This window comes from Lissotriton vulgaris, chromosome 12 (genome assembly GCF_964263255.1).
Source record: "Lissotriton vulgaris chromosome 12, aLisVul1.2, whole genome shotgun sequence".
NCBI lineage: Eukaryota > Metazoa > Chordata > Amphibia > Caudata > Salamandridae > Lissotriton > Lissotriton vulgaris.
In genome coordinates this window covers 23896988-23923965 of record NC_141700.1, presented here as the reverse complement: position 1 = coordinate 23923965, position 26978 = coordinate 23896988, and the positions used below count along the sequence as shown (strand labels likewise).

At 45.6% G+C, this 26978-nt stretch overlaps 1 protein-coding gene across 1 annotated transcript in view; it reads right to left on the bottom strand.

Moving 5' to 3' along the window:
* Positions 1-26978, bottom strand: part of SLC5A5 (solute carrier family 5 member 5) — a 103348-nt gene that overhangs the window by 28993 nt on the left and 47377 nt on the right. Inside the window, exons 5-11 of the mRNA XM_086946802.1 lie at positions 21107-21174; positions 20079-20233; positions 16258-16398; positions 14348-14477; positions 10749-10837; positions 9174-9286; positions 1629-1699 (exon numbers count right to left, since the gene is read on the bottom strand). Of these exons, the coding sequence (XP_086802928.1) occupies positions 1629-1699; positions 9174-9286; positions 10749-10837; positions 14348-14477; positions 16258-16398; positions 20079-20233; positions 21107-21174 (767 nt within the window). The remainder of the gene's footprint in view (positions 1-1628; positions 1700-9173; positions 9287-10748; positions 10838-14347; positions 14478-16257; positions 16399-20078; positions 20234-21106; positions 21175-26978) is intronic.

The following is a 26978-nucleotide window of genomic DNA, read 5'->3' as shown; positions in this document are numbered from 1 at the left end:
GAACACATCCTACTTTTTTTGCCTAAAGTAGTCTCAGACTTTCACATTAACCAGACTATAAGCTTACCTACTTTCTTTCCGAATTCTGCGAAGCCTCCAGAAAGATCTCTACATTCCCTACATCTCAAGAGGGTTCTTAAGTTTTATTTGGACAGAACAAAGACACTGAGGAAGTCAGACCGTCTGTTTATTAACTATGGTCCTGTTAACACAGGTTCTGCAGCTTCCAAAAGATCCATTTCTAGATGGAATGTTTCTTGTATTCTTCTGTCATACCAGTTGGCCAACAAATCCCTTCCAGGGAAGCCAAAGGCCCATTCCACTAGGGGAAAAGCTTCTACCACGGCTCTCCTGAGGAATGTTCCCATGGCAGAAATTTGTAAAGCAGCTACATGGCGATCAGTTCATACCTTTACTCGCCATTACTGTTTAGATACGGACACGCAGGCAGATGCTCAGGTTGGGCAAGCCTCATTGAGAAACTTGTTTGCTAATACTGTTTAACATGTATATGTCAAGGTAGTTTTCTGTTTTTTGCTCGTCCGCTCGGAAGTGGGTATGGGCTTGCTACTCTATTCAGTGCTTATGACTATTGATGAGTATCCCCTGGAAGAGAAGGATAGGTTACTTACCTGTAATCCTAGTTCTCTTCCAGGGGTTTACTCATCAAAGTTATAAGCACCCTCCCGCCTCTCCAGACGAGCAGGAACAGTTTGCTGGTTATTCTTGCATCTTGTATGCAGGTTCCTACACGTTTCTTATACCGTACAAAAGAACTGACCTAACTGTCACCTGTGGTGCATGATGGGAGCAGGGTTCTCCTGGAGGCCTTAAAGGCAAAGTGTTCAGATTCTCTGAGGCCTTAAAGGCGAGGTGCCAGTTTCCTTTTCTGCACAGGGATGTTATTTTTTGTATGCAGCCTTCTTTAGGCTAATTGCCTTTCATTACCTATATTCTTTGATGAAAATAAAAGGTTGTTTTGCGGAATGCAATTACTGTACATGTCCTCCTCTTACATTATATGTTATGGGTTATTTTCATACTATAGAAATGCATGTAATTCTGGCTTTCTTAGCCCATTGGATATGTTTAGGGCTGCATATTATTGGTTTATACATGTATATGTGTAAAGTTTTTCTTTACTATGTACTCCTTTTCTACAATATGCACATATATATGTATTATGCTATATGTTCCGGGTTCCCGCACATGGGTGGAGATAATTCAGTACTTCTCACTTTGATGAGTATACCCCTGGAAGAGAACTAGGATTACAGGTAAGTAACTTATCCTTTCTGCCGCTCAAGAAGATTTTCTACTCGAGCCGCAGCTTCCTCAACGCAAGCGGATAGTTTCTCAACGCGAGCAGTCGTGACCATCCGCAACCGCCCTCATTGAGAAATGTCGCAGGGAGGTGGTCTAGCGTTGGATTTTCCAGGCTCGCGCTCAGTGGCAACGAGATAAAAACACAGAGCAGAGTTTTTCGCAACTACGCGTGCTCTGCGGATTGCAGAAAACTCCACAAACGGAGCGAAGTTCACCGCTAAGGCCCAGTTATGAGAGCTTTCTGGCTTATGAGCACAAGTCCACCTCTTCCAGGTCAGGGAGTTATTGTAAGCCACTCTTACCTGCAGCACCCCTCCACCCAGCAGGGAAGACAGTGCGGCCACTGTCATGCACAGGGTGCCATACAGCAATGCTGAAATAAAAGGATGGGAGAGACGCATTAATCATCAAAAAACATGTATTTATGGATGGATGGATAAATGAACAATGTTATGTAGTACACCCCTGCAAAAAGACTAGCAGCAAGCCAGTTGATAGTACGGGGAGGAAATGTGGGTAAAATTAAATGAAGGTGAGCATTTTTTTAAAGACGACTGATGGGGGCGTCCAGCTGTATACACTCTTGAAGCAGCTTAGGAATTAATGTGAAAGTAAACGCACAGGAAGTGATCTCACAGGAAGTGATGTCACAGGAAGAGATGTCACAGGAAGTGCCATACGCAGTGGTGTCACAGGAAGTGGCATCTTGTGGAGAAGCCATGGATTTACAGTCCACTGTGCTGTGAATCCAGGACAGTCCTGCACTCCAGGGAAGTGTTAGTGTCATGATCGCTCCCCTTTTATGGGGGACCGAGTGACCTGGCCAGGGATGTACTGGAGTGGGCTTGCTAAGTGGGTGGCATGTGAGATCGGGCAGGGTCATCTCATTGCCATATGTCCAATGCCTATCACTTTGTCTCTGTCACATTTGTGTTCTCCTGACTCACTCTCATTTAATGTCATCCTATCTTCCTTTCTGGGGCTGTCCTCCCCACACTCACTTATCTTGCTGACTCTACTTATAATCTGTTGTATCTTCTTTCACGCCCCCTTCACCTGTCACTCTTCCTCAGTCACTCTCATACCTTCTTTATTTCTTACTCTCTGCCGCTCTTTTTGTATTGCTCCTTTCGCCTACCAGAAGAGGTGGAACTATAATACCTCAGCCAGATTATCGCCGGACATAAATATTGTGTCCTACATTTCGTTTACTAACATTAATAGTGGTAAATCTACAACCAACGGGACGATAGATTTGTGAACAATATTTGTTGCCTGATAGTTCTGTGAGTTTTTTCTTTTGTTATATTCTGACAGACAGCACCGCCCGATGCTCTCAGCTCCAATATCTGAGGTGCTCCATGAGTACATGCTCCCTTCCCAGGCCTGCTCTTGACTCAATGTGTGACCCTCGGTCCTTCTCTTCTGCCTCCTGTGAGGAGCCCTGAGGGGCGAGGAGTCATGGATGTGGACAGACCACTGGAACTCCTTCAGTCTGACCTACTTTGTGTGAGAGGCGGGCAGCCACGGAGGGGCAGGGCTTTGTGCTGGACACTGCGTGTGGGGCGCTTTTACTCCCCACAGCCCCTGTCTTCTGCTGATGTCTGTGGGGTGCAGAGGATCCAAACACGATCTGGAAGCCCATTCTGCAGGGGTTTCCGCAGGGCCGGACTATGAACACAAGCAGCCCTGGTAAATAAGTACAAACCAGGCCAGGACACTCCTTTCCCATTCTCTCTCTCTTTCCCCTTCTATCCAGTCTGTGGTTGTCTCTGTCCTCTCTTCTTCCTCTGATCTCTCCCGATCCTGCCTCCTTCCTTCCTCTTCCTCTCTCTCTTTCCCTCCCCCTTCTATCCAGTCTGTTTCTGTCTCTGTCCTCTCTTCTTAATCTGATCCCTCCCCATCCTGTCTCCTTCCTTCCTCTCTCTCCCCCACTTCTATCCAGCCTGTTTTTGTCTCTGTCCTTTTCTCTTCCCCTCTGATCTCTTCCAACCCTGTCTCCTTCCTTCCTCTTCCTCTCTCTCTTTCCCTCCCCCTTCTATCTTGTCTGTTTCTGTCTCTGTCCTTCTCTCTTCTTCCTTTGATATCTCCCCATCCTGTCTCCTTCCTTCGTCTCTCTCTCTCTCTCTCTCTCTTCCCCCCACTTCTATCCAGTCTGTTTCTGTCCTTCTCTTCACCCTCTGATCTCTCCCTATCCTGTCTCCTTCCTTCCTCTATCTCTCTCTCCCCCCACTTCTATCCAGTCTGTTTCTGTCTCTGTCCTTCTCTCTTCTTCCTTTGATCTCTCCCCATCATGTCTCCTTCCTTCGTCTCTCTCTCTCTCTCTCTCTCTCTCCCCTCCCCTTTCTATCTATCCAGTCTGTTTCTGTCCTTCTCTTCACCCTCTGATCTTTCCCCATCCTGTCTCCTTCCTTCCTCTCTCTCCCCCCACTTCTATCCAGTCTGTTTCTGTCTCTGTCCTTCTCTCTTCTTCCTTTGATCTCTCCCCATCATGTCTCCTTCCTTCGTCTCTCTCTCTCTCTCTCTCTCTCTCCCCTCCCCTTTCTATCTATCCAGTCTGTTTCTGTCCTTCTCTTCACCCTCTGATCTTTCCCCATCCTGTCTCCTTCCTTCCTCTCTCTCCCCCCACTTCTATTCAGTCTGTTTCTGTCTCTGTCCTTCTCGCTTCACCCTCTGCTCTCTCCTTCCTTCCTCTTCCTCTCTCTCCCACCTTCTATCCAGACTGTTTCTGTCTCTGTCCTTCTCTTCTCTCTTCTTCCTCTGATCTCTCCCCATCCCGTCTCCTTCCTTCCTCTTCCTCTTCCTCTCTCTCCCACCTTCTATCCAGACTGTTTATGTCTCTGTCCTTCTCTTCACCCTCTGATCTTTCCCCATCCTGTCTCCTTCCTTCCTCTCTCCCCCCACTTCTATTCAGTCTGTTTCTGTCTCTGTCCTTCTCGCTTCACCCTCTGCTCTCTCCTTCCTTCCTCTTCCTCTCTCCCACCTTCTATCCAGACTGTTTCTGTCTCTGTCCTTCTCTTCTCTCTTCTTCCTCTGCTCTCTCCCCATCCCATCTCCTTCCTTCCTCTTCCTCTCTCTCTCTCACTCCCACCTTCTATCCAGACTGTTTCTGTCTCTGTCCTTCTCTTCTCCCACTGATTGCTCCCATCCTTTCTCCTTCATTCACCCTCTCTCTTTGCTTACACCCTCATGTTGCCTGTTGTAAGAAAGTGACAAAGCCGTCAGAAGGGCCCTGGGATTAAAAGACCGGTCTCTAATAGCCCCAGCACACCTGAGAAATGCCCAATGAGGTAAAAAACCAGTCTGGTTCCTTGTTTCCAGTCCACCTTATGACCCCCCATTTGATATCAGCCTTTACTGGGTGACCGTGTGAAGGGATGTGATATCAGTGACACACACACACACACGAGGGCACAGAGTGTTGGCAGGTCTGCTTCTTCATTCACACACATATATAGAGAGCAGGCATGGTCCAGGAGTCTCTGTGGCATGTTACGAAGCCAAGAGCTCTCCCAGAGGTGATGCTTATTGGCGAGTATACCAAGCAAATAAAGGGGCCCATCAGGTTTTACTTATTTCAAAATTAGTGCCACTCAGCCCTCATGTACTGAGCGGTCAGGATTTTATTTTTTGTTTTTTTGTTTTCTTGAATTTTTGATATATTTACTTTTTTTGTATCATAGGAAAAGACAGTTTGTCAAACAATGAAGAACACATTCAGAAAACAATGTGCGCAATATATACATGTGTTCAATATGTACATCATCAATACTAGATTTCCAAAAACACATTACAAGAAATAAGTGGATTACATTAATAAAATGCCTAGCATTCAATATTTAAAGTAGGCACCAGTCCTTCAAATTATAGAACAGAAGACGGGCGGAAAACGCAGTTCATAAAGAGTGCCTGCCAGTCTTGCTGAGCCAGAGATTGGATGTTTGTAAGGTTGTACTGCTAGGGACAGAGAGCGTGATATTGTTTGTATCCCTAGTGGCACCCTTCCTCTTTATCCCTGGCTCGGAGTCAACGCGTTTCGAACCACAAGGCGATTCAGGGTTCTCCTCAGGACTTGGACTGGGTGAAGCAGTGGCTGAGTGTAGACTTCATGGTCGCGGTGAGTGGCCATTTGCTGGATGATTCACTGAAGAGAAGGAAGCTCGCCGCACTATCAGTTCCAATAGAACTTGAACTGCTGGAGCGCACGGCCACAACAACTTACACATATCGGAAGAATAGAAATCAAGCTACACGCGAAGCTGCCTTTCTCCCAAAAAATACGCGATGATTGCCACATAAAGTCAGATAATGTGTGCTCATTAGAGGCTGCTGCCCCCACTCACCGCGACCATGAAGTCTACACTCAGCCACGGCTTCATCCAGTCCAAGTCCTGAGGAGAACCCTGAATCGCCTTGTGGTTCGAAACGCGTTGACTCCGAGCCAGGGATAAAGAGGAAGGGTGCCACTAGGGATACAAACAATATCACGCTCTCTGTCCCTAGCAGTACAACCTTACAAACATCCAATCTCTGGCTCAGCAAGACTGGCAGGCACTCTTTATGAACTGCGTTTTCCGCCCGTCTTCTGTTCTATAATTTGAAAGACTGGTGCCTACTTTAAATATTGAATGCTAGGCATTTTATTAATGTAATCCATTTATTTCTTGTAATGTGTTTTTGGAAATCTAGTATTGATGTTGTACATATTGAACACATGTATATATTGCGCACATTGTTTTCTGAATGTATTCTTCATTGTTTGACAAACTGTCTTTTCCTATGATACAAAAAAAGTAAATATATCAAAAATTCAAGAAAAGAAAAAAACAAAAAATAAAATCCTAACCGCTCAGTACATGTGGGCTGAGTGGCACTAATTTTGAAATAAGTAAAACCTGATTGGCCCCTTTATTTGCTTGGTATATTGGAGTGGTCTAAGCCAGTCAGAGATAGGACCCGAACCTTCTTTGCTGCCCTATTGGCGAGTATAGCTCACACTGTGTCATCTCATTTGGTCTCGCCCACGTAGCGCACAAGCGTTGCATAGGAGGAGACCTTTAGGAATCGGTTCGCTTTTTTGCCCAAAAACGGGCACGCTTTGCATTGCTTTCAATGGCAACCGCTGCACGTTTGGCAATTCCCTTGTGGAAGCGAGCTTTGGCGACATCTGTTTGTAATGAACTTTCAAACAGATGGAGCCTCTGCACGCTCCCGCAAGGGAAACGCTTTGTGGGTCTTTTTTTTCCTTTGCTCGTCAGTTTCTTACTTTCTGCAGGCACACTTCCCCCACTTTAAATTAGTTTACCTACCGCCACAGTCACGGCCTTGGGCACTCTATTTTTTTTCTAAGCAGTATTTTTTGCTCAGTTTTTGCATGCACACTTCCCCAACTTTAAATATACTTTAGTTTATCTACCGCCACACTCACGGCCTCGGGCGCTCTATTATTTTTTTCTTGCTAAGCTGTATTTGTTTGCTCAGTTTCTGCAGGCAGACTTCCCCCAATTTAAATAAACGTTAGTTTATCTGCCGCCACACCCACAGCCTTGTTATTTCTCCTTAGCGTGCTCTGTTCCACTAATTTTGCTAGTTTCAGGTAGATCGGTTCTTTTTAATATGGCGACAGTACTCACATTATTCCTAGCAGCTCCTGGTCAGTTTGTCTCATCATTCTTGTCTTTCTTTCGTTTCTACTGAGGTTGCTGGCAGGACCAATGGTTTGTAGCCACTGTGGGACTCTGCACAAGCGCATCGCGTATCTTGTGGTCGGTGCACGTGTGTTGTGTTTTAAACCGGCAAGCGGGCCTTTGCGTGGTGTGAGAGGTTTACCAGAGGTGATATATGAGCCAAGAGCCTACAATGTTTCTCACCCACTCTGAATATGACAGGTAATAATCTGAGGGTGCAAAGAGTTGGGATGGGGAACTGTCTCGAACGATTGGTGCCATTAAGTGATGGTACAGGCACAAGGGGGCAGAAGGGTCTTGTGACTGGAGGCTCTCTGTTCTGTTGGGTCTTGGGGTTCACCTCTCTTAAGCCTTTGGGTGGGGGACTGTTCAGAAGAGCCAACACTTCCAAGTCTCCAAAGGGGGAGCTTATTAGTAAGCACATGTTTTTCAATCTTTGTTACAACTCCGGAAGTGACATTTCATAATTGTGTCACCATACATGACGTTTCTGAAGGGCACATTTACTTTTCTGTGCTACCAAGCAAGCTCTAGAGCCTTAGGAAATGTGAAAAAAACTATTTCACAACCTGCTGCATGCGGAATAAGCCACTAAATTTATCTTACTGGCGTTAGAATGGAATCTGTGATATTGAGTATACACACAGATTGCTGTTGCAGACACCCAACTATGCCATCTCATTGGGTTTGGAGCTTGTTACCGGCAGTTTCTCAGTTCGTTGCATGTGCTGAATTAACCCACTACTATTTTATTGCCACTGTTCTCACATTGTGCCTGATTCAACATTCAGAGACCTTGAAGCGTGGATGCATTGAAACAGCTCAAAGCTTCGATACTGCTCTGACAACAGTCCTCCCTTACCATGTGCACCCCTACTACTGCCCGAGTTCCCAACAGATACCCTGAACATTTGGATGTAATGTCAGAATCAAGCTCGACCTATAACATAGTTTAATTTGCATTGAGAACTCTGCTGCTTTAGAGGGACATAAGCAATTTAAAGACTTTTTGTAAATTACACTTGTTGCATAGCTAGGGTTACTGTATTGAGTTCCTTCCTTTTAAACATCATTATGTTAATCTGTTATAGTCCAATGGGTTCGAGTGAATTAAGCCAAGAGTACAAATACCATAATGCCCTACTATGGTAAATGGCAGCCTGCAACTGGAAACATGCTCCTCTGTAATATGGAGGTATATGTGTGGAGTCGAACCTCAATATTTCACTGAGCCCCAATGTTTTATGCACCACAGTCTTTACCTAATGTAATCCGGCTCAGTTGTTCTCATTGATCTAGTGAAAAGAGGCTCCCTAACATTAAACCCATTAATTAGCAGAGTAAAATTCAAAAAAGAATTGGGATCACTCAAAAACTGAGTATTATATTTATATTGGAAATTGGAAATTAATTTTAAGACTTATTTCCGATGTTTTAAATATAAATGATATAGAGAAATGTATAGATGAACATGAGGGTTCAGCTAAAGAATACAGAATCAAACAAGCACTAGCATAGCCAATAGGTCTCGCCTTTGGGACCTTATAAGTGTTTAGTTATCCCACACAATATCCTTGGTGCAACAACATCAAGTGTTGCATGGCTAAACACTTATAAGGTCCCAGAGGTGAGACCTATTGGCTATGCCAATGCTTGTTTTTGGCAGGCGCTAGAGAGCTGCCTTCCCTGGCTGGTGGACACGGTCACAATGACTGACAAAGCCTTTGGGTTGGCGAGCTTTGTGAAGTTAGAATCGCCTAAGAAAAGAGAAGCACTTCCAGTGACATCCTTACATGGATCCCTGATTACAAGATGACTGCAGTTACAGATCTGGCAATGAGTGGTGCATTGTTCAGGGTGCTGTAGTCACAGGCCCGGCTTGAGGTATAGAGTGCTGGGCTACACACTAGCTTCTCAGTTTTTCTATTTCTCTTGCGCGCTCTCTTTTATTCGATGTCCATTTCCCTCTCTCTCTTTTTCTTTCTCTTGGTTTCTCATCATACATTCTACCCTCTCCTTTTCTCCCTCCCTCCCTCCCTCTCTCTCCACCTCTCTTCAGCTCACGCATTCTGTATCTCTATTCCTCATCTCCTTCTTTCATGCTCTCCCCCACTATCCCCTTAACTCCCTTCCCCCACCCCTTCCTCAGAAGATACTCACAAAGGCCTTTGGAGATGAGGGTGATTTTCTTCTGGCTCAGGGAGGGCCTGTTGGGTTTGATCAAGTCTTCCACAGTCACAGCCGCCATGGCGTTGATGCTGGTAGAGGCGGTGCTGGAGAGAGGAAGAAGACACAGCGAGGTGTTAAAGGGCCTTCTCTCTTCTCTCTGTGACATTTTATCGCTAGGTTTTGAAGTTCCAAGATGGCGACTCCCCAGGTGCATGGGGCTGACGACACTTTTGTTCTTGTAAATTCAATGTATTGTAAAATGTAACAAAAAGTCTTGTATCCAACATCTTATAAACGAAGGAACGTAGACCCAGCCATGGGTCCAGCTTCAATCTGCCTTTAAGACCAGGAAGTGGATAGTTGGCTGAAGAAACAGACCAAATACTACGAAAAGGGATTTTAGAAGTGCAAGCTGAGGTCCCTAGAAGAAACTCATTTGTTGAGGCACCTGATATATTTTTTATGCTGGATGCTTCATATGTATTTATATTTTGTTAAAAGATCAGTATTAAGAAAAATAAACAAGAAAAGATGCCATGGCATAAACCGTACATGCGGATGCGCAGAATGTAATATATTGGGGCAGGGTGGTGGGGGGGGGGGCCACATCATGACCTACTCAAGGCTTGACCTCTCGTGAGTCATGCCCCTCCATACTCACAACAAGGGTAATAGCATATTACATTCTATGTTATCTGCCCTCCTAATCACATGCCTCTCAACGACTGCTCCCGTAGAACCTTTTCCCTCCTATACTCGTCTTCACACTGTTCCTGAGGCCTTTCTTTAACCTTTTCCTTAAATCTGGGGGTATTTTCTGTGCTCGTATGAGCCACTTCCTCGTTTTCTCACACTAAAACAGCGTTCTCTCGACCAATCGTCGTCATTGATGTGTGGGCTTATTTCTCTTTTTCCTTTTTTTCTAAGCATCTAGAGTGTGTTGTCCACCCTCTATGATCCTCCTATTTCCGAAGCTGCTCGCCTCGCAGTCACCAACGCTCCAACTTTTTCTAGACACAGTAAACTGATTCGACTTGGCCATTCTGCCACTTTCGGCATTGTTGACCACAGTGTCCTGATCTCTTCTCTCTCCACAGGAGTCTCTGGAATTGCCCTTCATTGGGTCTCGGTGAATGATTCTAAGCCACATCCTTCAGCTCGGCACAAACTCCCACGGTAAGCTCCTGCGACTGTGTTGAGATACAATACCCCAAGGCATTCTCAAGTCCTGATTTCAGGGCACCAGCCTAAGAAGTAGGCTACTTAACAGGCTACAGAAGACTCATTGGAGTCAAAACTGAGGACAGAACACCGTTGAAGAGTCATCCCTACCTTGTACTCTTGCCAAACTCTCTCGCTGTTGTCTGGCAGTGGCATCTGGGACCAGTGCAGAGGCAGAGCGGCGCTAGGGTGCTTTACGGTGCACTGGCCCTACTAGGTGGCCATGATTTCTAAGTTCATTTTTGTCACCCACACTTAGTAGAAAGTCACATCACAATGAGTAATGCTTTGAGCCATCCGGAAGGTCAGAAAGTATAGTGATTTGGAAGTAAATGAACAACATACCTTAGGGTGCCGCTGTAGGCGCAGGCCAGAAAGAGCCCAGGAACCCCAGGGTACTGCTCAAAGATCTCCAGGACCAGGAAAGGCATGTACTGGAAAGGAAGAAACAAAAATCTAAGGGTGAGTATAAGCAAGTTATCTTCATGCAAGCTCATACACTGATCGGATAATATATGGTAAATTTGTGCTCTTAAAAGGTGCTTCAGTTGTATTTGAAAGTAAGGGAACTTAGCGGCAAGCAGGTAGTAGCGATACTTGCAAGGATGACTATGTTTGGTAGAGACGAAATGCCAGGGTTAGAACTTAGGCCTGTTGGACAGATTTGCAGCCAATCACTGGACAACTAGGCCAGATGTTTGCGGTTGCACAGGTTAAGAACAGAAGTGAAAGAAAGCAGGGTGTGTTACTCTTACAACGCAACTATTACAACGTAATGCTGTTACAACGCAGCTATTACATCGCAAATACCATTACAATGCATGCCATTACAACGCATGGCATTACATAGCAGATGCTATTACAACGCATACCATTACATCGTAAGTATTGGTAAGTATTTAAATTTTTTTTATTTTATTTAATATTTTATAATTGATTTAATTATTATTTATTATAACAAAAATATTTATTTCGTTTTTAAATATTATAAATTAAATATATTAATTTAAGTAATTTTTTAAATAAGTATGAGTATAGGAGTATATGTTTTGGGGTACTGATGTATATGTTTTGGGGTGTTTGGGTATTTTTAGGTTTTAGGGCAGGGTTTGTGTTTTGGGGTACAGGGGTGTTTTTAGGTTTTAGGGCAGGGTTTGGGTTTTGGGGTACAGGGGTGTTTTTAGGTTTTAGGGCAGGGTTTGGGTTTTGGGGTACAGGGGTGTTTTTAGGTTTCAGGGCAGGGTTTGGGTTTTGGGGTACAGGGGTGTTTTTAGGTTTTAGGACAGGGTTTGGGTTTTGGGGTACAGGGGTGTTTTTAGGTTTTAGGGTAGGGTTTGGGTTTTGGGGTACAGGGGTGTTTTTAGGTTTTAGGGCAGGGTTTGGGTTTTGGGGTACAGGGGTGTTTTTAGGTTTTAGGGCAGGGTTTGGGTTTTGGGGTACAGGGGTGTTTTTAGGTTTTAGGGCAGGGTTTGGGTTTTGGGGTACAGGGGTGTTTTTAGGTTTTAGGGCAGGGTTTGGGTTTTGGGGTACAGGGGTGTTTTTAGGTTTCAGGGCAGGGTTTGGGTTTTGGGGTACAGGGGTGTTTTTAGGTTTTAGGGCAGGGTTTGGGTTTTGGGGTACAGGGGTGTTTTTAGGTTTTAGGGCAGGGTTTGGGTTTTGGGGTACAGGGGTATTTTTAGGTTTTAGGGCAGGGTTTGGGTTTTGGGGTACAGGGGTGTTTTTAGGTTTTAGGGCAGGGTTTGGGTTTTGGTGTACAGGGGTGTTTTTAGGTTTTAGGGCAGGGTTTGGGTTTTGGGGTACAGGGGTGTTTTTAGGTTTCAGGGCAGGGTTTGGGTTTTGGGGTACAGGGGTGTTTTTAGGTTTTAGGGCAGGGTTTGGGTTTTGGGGTACAGGGGTGTTTTTAGGTTTTAGGGCAGGGTTTGGGTTTTGGGGTACAGGGGTGTTTTTAGGTTTTAGGGCAGGGTTTGGGTTTTGGGGTACAGGGGTGTTTTTAGGTTTTAGGGCAGGGTTTGGGTTTTGGGGTACAGGGGTGTTTTTAGGTTTTAGGGCAGGGTTTGGGTTTTGGGGTACAGGGGTATTGTAGGGTTCAGGGGTAGGTTTGTGTTTTGGGATAATTAAATAATATTTTGCATTTTTAAATTAATTAAAATATATTTAATAAATTAAATTAATTTTATTTCATTAATTACATTTTTAAATTAAATTAATTATATTAATTAAATTATTTCAATTAATTTAATTTAATTTCAATTATTTAAATATGTTAATTAAATTAATTTCTTTATCTAAATTAAAATAAATTATTTCCTTTTTTATTAAAATTACATTTATTTAATAGATATTATTTTATTACATTAAATTAATGGCTATTTTAAAATGTATTTTAATTAAATTAATTAAATTAAATTAATTAAAATAATTTATTAACATTTTTTAAAAAAGGTATACTTACCTATACTTACGATGTAATGCCATGCGTTGTAATAGCATCTGCGATGTAATGCCATGCATTGTAATGGTATTTGCGATGTAATAGCTGCGTTGTAACGGAATGCGTTGTAACACAACGCGTTGTACTGACACCAATCCGAAAGCAGGGCTCTGGGTATGGGTGAATAAGAAAATGAACGCAGAGCTTTCAGTAAAAATGAAATAGAAAATATCCTGAGTGCAGAAATGTTACTTTGAAGGTAAAAGGTTAAAGACTACTGATTACACCTCCAACAAGAGCTCAGTTGCTCTATACACACAACAGGCACAGCTAAGAAAATCAAACACTTGTAGAAAAATGTGGGAACTTATAGGGTAAGTCGTTCAGCAGTGGGAAGCAGAAAAGGCCATAGTGTGAGGTATAACATTTACAATTAAAGTTCAAATGGAATTTTCTCGGCTTTGCTACAGGACAGTAGTGGCAGAAAGTTCCAAAAGTAATCACCTGATGTCCCTAATGCCATTTTCAGTGCAAAATGTGTCCTCAAGGATGCATTTCACACAAAATAATCATGCATAACGCGAACAGATGCGCTCATGTTCGGTTTGGTTAGGATGTTCCAGTACTCGCGCAACCGTTTGCACGGGGGATTATTTTTCACTCCCTTTCCAGAGGCAGCATACTCTTTCCCCATAAACAGTTCCACTTGAACTATGCAATCCTGCTGCAGTGGCATTTTCTGCATAAGTAAGGATTTCCCACACTTACCACTTAATCTATCTTCTGCTGCTTAATTTGCTAATTTTAACCAAAAAAATAATGTTTCCAGCTCAAACTGATCACAAGTTCCCGAAAATGTTACAAGACGTGTTGCAGCACAGAGGCATGCCATATGTAAAGTTCAACTTTTCACCTTTCAGTTTCTGAATGCTGTATGTATGTGTTAAACTGGTACGAGTGAGCTGAAGCCTTTGCCCACTCAGCATAAACGTGTAAAATGACAAAATAGTGAAGTAATGCTTCCACATTCTGCTGCATACTTTGCCTTTTCGTGCTGCATAATTTAGTCAATGCTGCTGCATAATTTGGTCCTCCTGTGTCGCCTAATTTCTGCGACCCTGCTATAAATAAAGGATAGACTGGCCTGAAAAAGTGGCCCTAACCCCTAAGAAGAGTGTCTTTTAGAATGTTACTTATGCACCAAACCCATTCTGTTCCTATAAGGCATAAGACATACATATTAACGTTCTCCAGGATGAGTAACCTTCACACCAACAGCTAACAGCCCACTTTTTAAATCTGCCCTGCTGTTTGATCAGGTGCCAACGTTCATGCACTGATGGGTTCCTCCGTTTCCGCTTCCGTTCCCCTGTCATTTCAGTAGTTTGCTACTGACGTCCGCCTCTCTTCACCTCAGTGGGCCCTGTTTTGTGTTGGCTCGTTGCTGTTGCACCTGGGTGCCCACATATCTTGGACAATACCAACACAAGTGATTTCCCACCTACTTATGTACCTGGTCTGGCGCAGAGACGTATCCAGCGAGCAGCGGATCGCAGTTCCTGTACAGGGCAAACATCACAAGACCACAGACGACAGCGCTGCCAATGATGTAGCACAGGGCTGACTGGTTGACCAAGATGGCTCTGCAAAAACACAAGGCAAAACAGCAATCACAACTTGAAGCTCTCAGCAGTTTCCACTGACTGCCCAAGTAGACATGCTTGAAGCTAGCATGAAAGCCATGGAAGTGGGAGGGGGGGACAGAGTTTATCTGAGATGACCACTGTTGGAACCCACTCCAGCCTCCCAGCTCATGCATGGGCCAGCTTTCAAAGGCTGGCCTCTTGCAATTGCTTGAAATGAAAACCTCAATCAGTAAGAGTCACATTTCATAATATATTTGGAGAGTTGGTAAACTAAATGCGTTTTTAACATTTTATTCTGTAACATTGCATCTGTCCTATATAGCAATGCATACAACACATGCCTAGCGAGCTGTACATTTAGACTTCAGGGCGCAAGAACGGGGGCAATTCAACACGCTTGATTCACAACGCTAGTCGTACTTTCGAGTTTGACTTTTATGTGCATATAGCTTCTTTAATGAGTGCAAAAGAGTTTGGTGGTTTGTAGAAGTTGGGTTTGCACTTGCAGTGGGATCCACGCACCCATAAACCTCCGACAGCATAGTTATCAGGAAGTGAACCTGGGAAGAGCCTGGGGTTTAAAAGAATTGTGCTGGGATATCGCAAAGAAAGCGCATTTTAAAGAGGAAAAGGATCTCATTTTGTAAAGTGTTCCCTGGTCTAACACTGGTGTCAGAGTCTCTTTAGCCAAGGAAGATGGTAATGATCCACAAAGGGTGTGTCCTGGCTTAAGAAAGGTCAGGTCTATCTTTAATCTGGGGAAGCTTTATCAAGAGAGACAGGATAAGAGAGGAAACTCACTGGAGTCCAGACTCTGAGACCTGTGCCTTTTGAGGTGGAGCAAGGAATGAGGATATAGCAGAGGATAGGGGTTATCTAAATTTTAGCTAAAATGGATGATATTTTATTTAGTGAAATATGTATTAGAAGCGGTTAACTGTAATCTGGCCAATACCAATGGAAATTGGGTGAGCTGTTTAAAGAGGCTCTTCGACTTTTTGTTCCCCATTCCAATTTCGATTCAGATTAGAAGATTTACGAAGTTTCACATTTTCATTAGCATCAGAACAGAATTCTGGTGAAGGGCCCAAGTCCCAGAATTGCTCAGGATTTATTTGAATCATTTGTGGCTACAGATGCCAAAGGAGCCCGTCTTATGCTAAAACCTGGAGTACAAGAATTATAGTGACCGGTCCACGTTTAATGGATTGTTAGATGACCTCCAAGAAGATCACTTGTCTGCCTGAAGCTCGTCTACCTGTAAATCTTTCTTCTCAGAAGTGAGATGAGTCTGTTTTTATCAAGATGACCAAAGGCAGATAAGATCAACCCTCCTCTTGTAAATTCCATGTTGCCAATCCAGTTCCTCTCTCTAACCAGAATCCTTTCTTTCGTCATTCTCCTCAGTATGGGAAAAATACATGTTATAATCTTCAATTTCTATATGAACTAGATTTCAAGAGGGTGAGAGAGAGGGTGTTGAGTGGTTTTTAAATTGCAGAAACGTGTTCCAATTGCTTGTCGTGCTAGAATGACGGACGCATTCTTTCTGTGCTAGTCACCTCATCAGAGGGCTCACGGTGTGAGCACCTCGCCTAGCTCTGTTGGTTGTCTTACAATTCAGGTACATGCATCTTTGCTTTCAGGACTACAGGCACCGGAATGTTGAAAAACTAGCATGTCTGGATGAGCTACTGAGACCATCCGAGGGACGCTTGAGTTCACTGCCCCAGGCTGATACTCCTTCCTCCTCTCTGCCCTCCCTCTGCTCACTCACATCCGTGCCTCCCGTTCCGTCTTGCATGCCACGTAGCGCTGCACCTGCGCCTGGTTGATGCCGTACATGGACAGCCACAGCACAGTCCCACCGAATGCAAATGTCCAGAAGGTGTAGCGTCGCCGGGGGTCCGGGTCGAAGCTGTGGAGACAAAAGAAAGGAACAAACCGAGAGCCCATGAGTGCCGGATGCTGGGGACTGGGCACGTCTGAGCAGTTTTAGGTCTCGTGACCTACAATGCGGGCAAGCGCATTGAGGGAACGAGAATTCAAGTGGCCAAAATCATCGTCAAACCAAGGGCTTTCAGCCAAGGTTTTCATGAAGTTCACGTGAATCACGTGATTAAACATGCACGCGCATCGGCAGCATTTCTCCTGCACAAGGCTCGCAAAAGGCTCTCCTCCCTCCCCACATCAAAGGCATCAATCACCCTCCCACAGGCTTCCCCAGCGCTGCCCCGCCCCCTGCTTCACGGCCAGGCCATCTCTTCCCTGCCAGACCTCTCACACCTCCGTCACAGCATGCCTGTGTACTTCAAAGGCTTATCACTTCACACGGCCGGCCGCAGGCCGTGCAACCAGAGCACTTCAGTTGGTGCGCAGCCCCCCTCCCAGCACTGCCTTGTTACTCTCGGCAGCCGTGAGTCCCTAAACACTTTTTATATTTAATTAGCAGCAGCAGCATTTCTCCTGCGCCAGGCCACATCAAAGGCTCTGTGCCACTTTCACCCACACAGCACCACTTTCAGACACGCAACGCCACTCACACCCACGCAAGCCCACTATCACCCACGCAACACCACACTCACCCACGCAACGCCACTCACCCATGCAACACCACTCACACACACAACGCAACTCATCCACGCAACCCCACTCATCCACGCAACCCCACTCATCCACGCAACCCCACTCATCCACGCAACACCACTCATCCACGCAACGCCACTCACACATGCAACGCCACTCACACATGCAACGCCACTCACCCACGCAACGCCACTCACACATGCAACACCACTCACCCACGCAACGCCACTCACTCACTCACTCACGCAAAGCCCCTCACACCCACGCAGTGCCACTTTCACCCACACAGCACCACTTTCACCCACACAGCACCACTTTCAGACACGCAACACCACTCACACCCACGCAAGCCCACTATCACCCACGCAATGCCACACTCACCCAAGCAACGCCACTCACCCAAGCAACGCCACTCACACACGCAACACAACTCACCCACGCAATGCCACTCATCCACGCAACGCCAATCATCCACGCAATGCCACTCATCCACGCAACGCCAACGCAACGCCACTCATCCACGCAACGCCACTCACACATGCAACGCCACTCACACATGCAACGCCACTCACCCACGCAACGCCACTCACCCACGCAACGCCGCTCACCCATGCAACGCCACTCACCCACGCAACGCCACTCACACCCACGCAGTGCCACTTTTACCCACACAGCACCACTTTCAGACACACAACGCCACTTACACCCACGCAAGCCCACTCTCACACACGCAACTCCACACTCACCCATGCAATGCCACTCACACACGCAACGCAACTCACCCACGCAACGCCACTCACCCATGCAACACCACTCACACATGCAACGCCACACATCCACGCAACACCACTCACACATGCAACGCCACTCACACACGCAACCCAACTCATCCACGCAATGCCACTCACACATGCAACGCCACTCACACATGCAACGCCACTCACACACACAACGCCACTCACTCACTCACGCAAAGCCACTCACACCCACACAGCACCACTTTCAGACACGCAACGCCAATCACACCCAAGCAAGCCCACTATCACCCACGCAATGCCACACTCACCCACGCAATGCCACACTCACCCACTCAACGATACTCACCCACGCAACCCCACTCACACGCAAAGCCACTCACCCAAGCAACACCACTCACACACGCAACGCCACTCACCCACGCAACGCCACTCACCCACGCAACACCACTCACCCACGCAACAACACTCACACACGCAACCCCACGCAACGCCACTCACACATGCAACGCCACTCACACATGCAACACCACTCACACATGCAACGACACTCACACATGCAACGCCACTCACACATGCAACGCCACTCACACACGCAACGCCACTCACACACGCAACGCCACTCACCCACGCAACGCAACTCACTCACGCAAATCCACTCACACCCATGCAGTGCCACTTTTACCCACACAGCACCACTTTCAGACACACAACGCCACTCACACCCACGCAAGCCCACTCTCACACACGCAACGCCACACTCACCCATGCAATGCCACTCACACACGCAACGCCACTCACCCACGCAACGCCACTCACCCACGCAACGCCACTCACCCACGCAACAACACTCACCCACGCAACAACACTCACACATGCAACGCCACTCACCCACGCAACGCCACTCACCCAAAGCCACTCACACCCACGCAGTGCCACTTTCACCATCACTGTGCAGGGCACAATAGGTCTCGCAGTAGGAAAGTTGGAGCTATTGGTTTTGTAAATGACAAAGCCCTTTATGTTTTTAAAATGAAAACAAAAATAAAAGGCATTGTTATTTGCAATTGTAATAGCTCCAACTTTCCTACTGCGAGACCTATTGGCAACGCCAGTGCTTGTTGACTCTTGATGGGCAGTCACTGCAGAATTGAAGACAGCTGTGTTAGTGCCTCTCCTTGCTCTTCCGCCTCACGCACCCAGCCATGTCACCGCCTCCACCCGCCTCAGTGGATCTGACCAATGCCAGGTGGATGGCATTACTGTGCATTGGCATGGTGAGGGTGCATTACATAGTCGGCCCATGTGGATAGTGGCGTGGTAATGTTGCAATGGACACTAGCAGAGCAGAAAGGGGCCAGCCCCTTCACTAGAGGCGGCGGAAATACTGACATGGCCGCGATGCTTCTCATACATGGGCCATCGAGGAGACAGCCAGGGGCACCATGCATACTGGCACGGCCATGATGCTTCTCATACATGGGCCATCGAGGATACAGCCAGGGGCCCATGCATACTGGCATGGCTAAGGGCAATTGTGCTTTACATTCTAGCGTAATGTGTCAATATTTCCTCTTGGCAATAGTTATGTGTTGACTGTGGCAGCGCATCAAGCGCTTTGCATTGCAATGATGCCTCGCATGTTGGTGCCATGATGCAATAACAGTTTCAACGATGGATCTTTACAGACTGAGGCAATGTGCGAAAGGGCATTTCCATTTGTGGGATGAATTATTCCGGTGAACAGAAGGGGCCAGATTCACAAAGATTTTGCTAAGAATAGGAATGTCTTAATCTTATTATAGCACTTATGCCTTGTCCCTGACTTACTTCTGGGATCCAGGACTAAGCAGGGAGTATCACAAGAGTAAGTGAGAGGAAACATCATAGTCACTTGGACCCTTTGTTTCAAATCTATGACCAAATGCCTTTTTTCCAAAGTACCCATAACGTGGCCTTCTGGCGCCATCAAGCCTTTGAAGGTCAGCCATGGCCCTACATATTGGGCTTTGGATTATTATAATTCATGGCAGCTACTATTTTGTATGTATATTTTTTTAGAACACTCTTTTGTATAATAAAGTAGGTAATCCAGTTAAAAATACATCTTACGTTAAGCTGAAAATATCTATTTGTTTTGTATAGCTCACACCTGCTAACAAGGGTTCTCCAACCCTAAACAGTCCTATACAGTCCTGTAGCACTTCTTCATAGTGCTCAGTAAGTACTAAGTAAGTGAGTTTTAAAAAGTCCATACTCGCCAAAATTGATCCTAGAGTTGTTCCGTGTGATTTCCAATGCAGTTCCTACTCCGCCGACGAGAACGAGACCCCGGACCACAATGGCAAAGAACCCTGACATCATCACCAACACCTGGAACACATCAGTCCAGATCACCGCCTTCATTCCGCCCTATGGGTGATAAAGAATTTTAGTTCAACTAAATCTGTCCAAAACCGTATCTTTCCAACATCACCTCCTTATGAAAAATCAAAGCCTCCATCCCACCTGGAGATCTCAGGACCACGGTTCAACCCTAGGACTATCTGACCGCCATGGCAGCAAGATCCTGCCTGCACGGCTCCCCCAGGCTATAGGCGTCATTCTCAAGGCCTTCCTATGCACAGCTGCTCGCATCAGGAACGGCTTGGAAACATCTGAATACACCATCCCCATCCTGAAAGATCTCCGTTTGTTGCCCTAAATGCGATAATTAAAAAATGTTTGCATCACCCGTGACAGCGGTTCCTGCCAATGTTAAGAGATGTTCACAGGGCTGGTGGGCAGCTTTGGATTTGGGGGCAGATGTGACCCATCACCCCAATGAACATTACTCCATCCTCCAAACTCTAAATCAGGCCCCACGTGTCCCATCTACCCATGGAACTGGGAGCTGTAGCACCAGCTGCCCTGAAGGCCACTCCCTGACTTCCACTAAACAAGCCAGTCCAGCATCCACCCACTGTCCCATCCAAGTTTGATAGGCCTTTGGGGTCCTGAAATCACATAGGCATGTGGGGATGGGTAGGTTTGGATCCGAGATGGTGTGGGCCCTGGGGCAGTCCGCATATGGCATGTCTTTTCAGCCTTGTAGTGTCCTACAACCCCGCTTTAATCAAGGTAGTGCACAAACACGGCTTCCTAGGAGAAAAGTCCCTTCATTCTCAGGCCCTGATAATGAGCTGGGCGGTGTTGGCGAGGTGCAAACTGTGCAGGTGTCGGTGTGCAGGACCAGCTGTGGAGCACATATATCGGCGCCAAATGAAGTTACTCCAGGCTACTCACCACTGTTGTGTAAAAAGTGCAGATGGCACCAGTGGAAAAGAGCGACGCCCAGATGTCGAGTCCAGTTACTAAAAGTAAATGTTAAACTCGTTAACAAATTCAAGAACTGTCATGAAACAATCATATTAAGCAATGCACAAGATGCAGTCGGTACATATATGCAATGCACAAGATGCGGTCACTATATACAAGAAATGCACAAGATGCAGTCGGCACATACATACAATGCACAAGAGGCGGTTACCATATACAAGCAATGCACAAGATGCGGTCAGCCCATACATGCAAAGAACAAGATGCAGTCAGAACATATATGCACTGCAGAAGATGCATCTGGATTACTGAGATGGCACTTTGAATGGACTTTCGAAAACTTTATGCATAGATGGAACTTATCATGGCTCCCTGAACCATTATATGGTGGAGGATCAGCATACAGACGTTTCATATTTGTGAACATTTGGAATTGCATAGTAGCTGAATCGTACATTGGGAAACATTGGATCTTATAAAACAAGCAGATTTTACAAAAAGATTAGTGTGCAATACGCCAGCCAAAAGCCTTGAGGAAGCCCGAATGGGGCGAACGCGCGTCGGCTGTGGATAATTGTTGTTTAAGAAAAAAAATGTGAACTACCAACATCGTATGGCTAATGGAAATGATGAAGTCGATACCAATAAAGAACATTGATGGACAAAGAGTGCTAAATTGCGCAAGGGATAAAAGTGACTACATACGATGTGTACTGGTGTAGTATTTTTGGTATTGTGACGTACTGCTTCAATTTGTGTTGGGCAGGAGGTCTTTGTGGATGCTCCAGGTGGATGCGCATCAAACACCAAAGTTGCACTCAACATTGAATGTGTTGACCTTGAAATTGGGGCTGAAGTGAACTTGATTAAGAGAACATATATTGATGTGCAGGTCATTATAGCAAATCCACCCTCTCTTGTATTTTGTATGGTTACCATATACAAGCAATGCACAAGATGCGGTCAGCACATACATGCAATGAACAAGATGCAGTCAGCACATATATGCAATACAGAAGATGCAACCACCACATACATGCAATGCGCAAGATGCAGTCACTACATATTTGCAATGCACAAGATGCAGTCACCACAAACATGCAATGCATAAGATGCAATCACCACATACATACAATGCATAAGATGCAGTCACCACATACATGCAATGCTAAGAAAGATGCAATTACCACATACATACAATGCATAAGCTGCAGTCACCACATACATGCAATGCTAGGAAAGATGCAATCACCACATACATGAAATGCATAAGATGCAGTCTCCACATACATGCAATACATAAGATGCATTCACCACATACATGCAATGCTAGGAAAGATGCAATCACCACATACATGCAATGCATAAGATGCAGTCACCACATACATGCAATGCTATGAAAGATGCCCTCACCACATACATGCAATACACAAAATGCAGTCAGCACACACATACAATGCACAAGATGCAGTCACCACATATAAACAATGCATAAAATGCAGTCACCACATACATGCAATGCACAAGATGCAGTCACCACATATATGCAATGCACATGATGTATTGACCACATACATGCATTGCACAAGATGAAGTCACCACATACATCAAATGCACAAGATGAAGTCACCACATACATGCAATGCTAGGTAAGATGCAATCACCACATACATGCAATGCATAAGATGCAGTCACCACATACATGCAATGCTAGGTATGATGCAATCACCACATACATGCAATGCATAAGATGCAATCACCACATACATGCAATGTTATTAAAGATGCAATCAACACATACATGCAATGCTAGGTAAGATGCAATCACTACATACATGCAATGCATAAGACACATTCACCACATACATGCAATGCACAACATGAACTCACCACATACATGCAATGCACAAGATGCATTCACCACAGACATGCAATGCACAAGATGACGTCACCACATACATGCAATGCACAAGATACATTCACCACATACATGCAATGCACAAGATAAAGTCCCCATATACATGCAATGCTAGGTAAGATGCAATCACCACATACATACACGCTGCAGTCACCACATACATGCAATGCTAGGAAAGATGCAATCACCACATACATGCAATGCATAAGATGCAGTCACCACATACATGCATTGCTATGAAAGATGCCCTCACCACATACATGCAATGCACAAAATGCAGTCACCACATACATACAATGCACAAGATGCAGTCACCACATATAAACAATGCATAAAATGCAGTCACCACATACATGCAATGCACAAGATGCAGTCACCACATATATGCAATGCACATGATACATTCATCACATACATGTAATGCACAAGATGAAGTCATCACATACATCAAATGCAGAAGATGAAGTCACCACATACATGCAATGCTAGGTAAGATGCAATCACCACATACGTGCAATGCATAAGATGCAATCACCACATACATGCAATGCTATTAAAGATGCAATCACCACATACATGCAATGCTAGGTAAGATGCAATCACCACATACATGCAATGCATAAGACACATTCACCACATACATGCAATGCACAACATGAACTCACCACATACATGCAATGCACAAGATGCATTCACCACATAATGCAATGCACAAGATAAAGTCACCATATACATGCAATGCTAGGTAAGATGCAATCACCACATACATGCAATGCATAAGACACATTCACCACATGCGTTGATATATTGGGATTTGGGCCGGGGGAGGGCATAGGTATGTGATTTCACGGTAGTTGCGTCAAATGGTAAGATGTAAGCTCTGAATATCAGGCATGATGTAAAGCACTAGTTATCTTCTGGTAGAAAATCATAATTGTCAGTGCAGATCAGACTGTGAGTGAGGCAATGACATTTCAAGAAGCAGGAAGTGATGCAGGGACCCAACAGAAGGCACAGGAAGTGGAGCTTTTTCTGTTCGCCTAAAAAAGAAGCAGAACAGCAAATGTGTTCCAGTGCCATTGCAGTTAAGACAGGAAGTGAGGTAAAGCTGTTTGAGGTTAGGCAGAAAGTGGGGTAATGTGTTTGGGCAGAAGGTCATTCACTTCAGAATCCACACGTAGTCATGCATTGCCATTGCAGATATTTGAATGTGAAGCATTTTCACTAAAAAAGGTAGGACATTATGTTATTGTATTCTGCAACAGACAGGAAATTATGCATTGTCATTACAGCTAAGAGGAAGTTGTGTATTGCCATTTTGGATACATGGAAGCTGCATATCACTGCTGATCATGCCTGCAGATGTGCATGTCTTACTGCACTTTATGACTAGCAGTCAAGCATTGTCCTTTGCTACACATTGGACATTCTAGGCACAGCGAACAGCTTATCTGAACTGTATTCACATGGATTGGAAGACACAGGCTGCAGCACCCGCCGCAATGGTAAACATGAGGGTCTTGTATTTCCCTGCACTACGATGCAGGCACCATGCGGTACCTGCCACTTAGTGCATGGAAATTTAGAGGGGGTACCATGCGTACCCCCCAGTGCACCCACACCTCCCCCAATACAAGGGGGGGCCGCAACGGGCCCCCAAAGTCAATCTCCGCCAGCCTGTGAATAGCAGAGATGACGCCAGCGGTGTCATTAGAGATGACTAATGTCGTTTGAGATGACTAATATGGCAGATGGTGCCTGCAAGGCACCGTCACCATTGTGGGAATGCTTTCCGGGTCCACCAGGCAGTCGGAACGATTGCCTGTGGCTGACCCGTGTGTTAGACCTGGCACCATTGGTGTGGGTCTCCCTTCCATTTTTGCTGTTGCCTCATGTGTTTTTGCTGGTGTTAGATGCTTTGGGCACTGTGCCACTGCTATCCAGTGCCACAGTGCAAGTGCTACCTACTGAAAATTGATGTATGGATTAGTGATTCCATGTTCGGCTATGTTGGTTTACTTGTCAGACCCTAGTCTAGTGCACTGAGTGTTCCAGGGCGTGTAATCCAAATGCTGGTGGTGGGCCGGCAGCACGGGTTTTGCCACCCACAGAAGCAGCCTTGTAAAATGTGTCTAAGGTCTGCCTTTGCAGAGCCTGCACGCAGTCTGGTATTGTCATGCTGACTGGGAAAGTGCACCCACTTGCCAGTCCCTAAACCTTCCCTTTTTTTCATATCAGTCACCCCTATGGTAGGCCCAAGAGCAGAGTGCATTGTAAGTATAAGGTAGGACAAGCCCTGGTGTGTGTGGCATGTCCTAATAGTGAATTACAGCCATTTTCGTTTTTCACTATTGCAAGGCTACCAGTTCTCCATAGGCCAGAATAGGCTGTTAGAATTGTTACATTTTATAATCCTAACAGGCTCAGAACACATGGTAGAAATTTGAGGTTAGTATGCCTGAACTCAGAATAATAAAATACATATTTTAGTAAAGTTTATTTTAATATTCTGTGTTTGCAAATACCACTTTTAGAAAGTAGGTATTTGCTTGTCTAACCATTCAAACCTGCCTCTGCTAGTTTGTGTATTCCTATGTCTGGTTTCTGTGGCGGTGCAAAGCTGGAAAACTTTTAATGTGTTTGAAAATAAAGATTTTGAAGTACAACGACTGTTTTGGATCCATACTTTGAAGCCCTTGAACTGCAAATGAACTTGTTATTGACAGTGGTGTAAAAACCATCAAAACTAATACTTTACATAAATATAGCGGAAATTTTCCCTAAAAAGAACAATTTAGAGAGTGCTTGAGTAACTTGGTTTTCCTAGATTCTTGGTTTCTGTGAGTGACAGGGCTGGGGAATTCCAGGAGGCAGGAGTCACCCAGTCGTGAATAGAGAGATCTGCATCTTGATGAGTGCACCTGAACTCTGAATAGGGTTGTGCCTACCTTCCACGATGCTGGCTCCACCCCCTGGGGAGCGGCTGATGTCTCTGCCCTGCACACTGAAAGAAGAAGGAGTCCTGTCAACAAAGTGCTCCCAGACTGTACTTGCCTTCCACAATGCTGGCTCTACCTCCTGTGGGGCGTCTGATGTGCATGCCCTGCACTGTGAAAGGAAAGGAGAAGTCTGGTAAACAGAGTGCTTGAGAACTGGTTTCGACTGGGCAAAGGACCCTATCCCCTCAGAGAACAAAGGATTTTGGGGTATAAATATTGGGACCCTGATCCCAAAAAATTAGATCACTTTTGGACTACAAGAAGAAACATTTACTGAGGAGAGGAACCTGAAGAAACTGAGGAGAGACTATTCCCAAGCTGAAGTGATGCTTGGGGGGATTGGCCTGCAGTGGTTGCCTTACTGCCAAAGGAAGGAGAAAGGAACTTTATAACTTTGCTTTCAACTTGTGAATTATCTCCAAGGGTTTGGAAAAGAGCTTGCCTCCTGCTGAAGTCTCAGCGACAACAGACTTCACCCCCCAGCTCCCCAGAATTCTTTGGAAGTGCCTGCTGCTGTTTTAGGCCTTCTGAGGAACTGCGTGTCGCAAGGAGCTGGAAGCGCGACTCAACGAGACGAAGCATGTCGCTTTGCCTGCCGTCGCAACTTCGGAGAAAGGAGGGTGTCGCCGCTGGAACTGCCGCACTGCACCGCATCGGAGAGAAGCGTGCCGCAACGAAGATGAACCTTGTTGCTACTGCTGCAGTCGCAACTCCGAAGAAGGAGGGTGTCGCCGCTGGAGCTGTCGCACTGCACCGCATCAGGAGAAGAATCTCGCAACAAGGTCCGAGCGTGTTGCTGTCGCTGTGCCTGCCGTCGCAACTCCGGAGAAGGAGGGTGTCACCGCTGGAACTGTCGCACTGCACCGCATCGATCAAGAACACCTTGCATCCCCGAGAAGCGCACCGCCGTCGAGCTGATGCC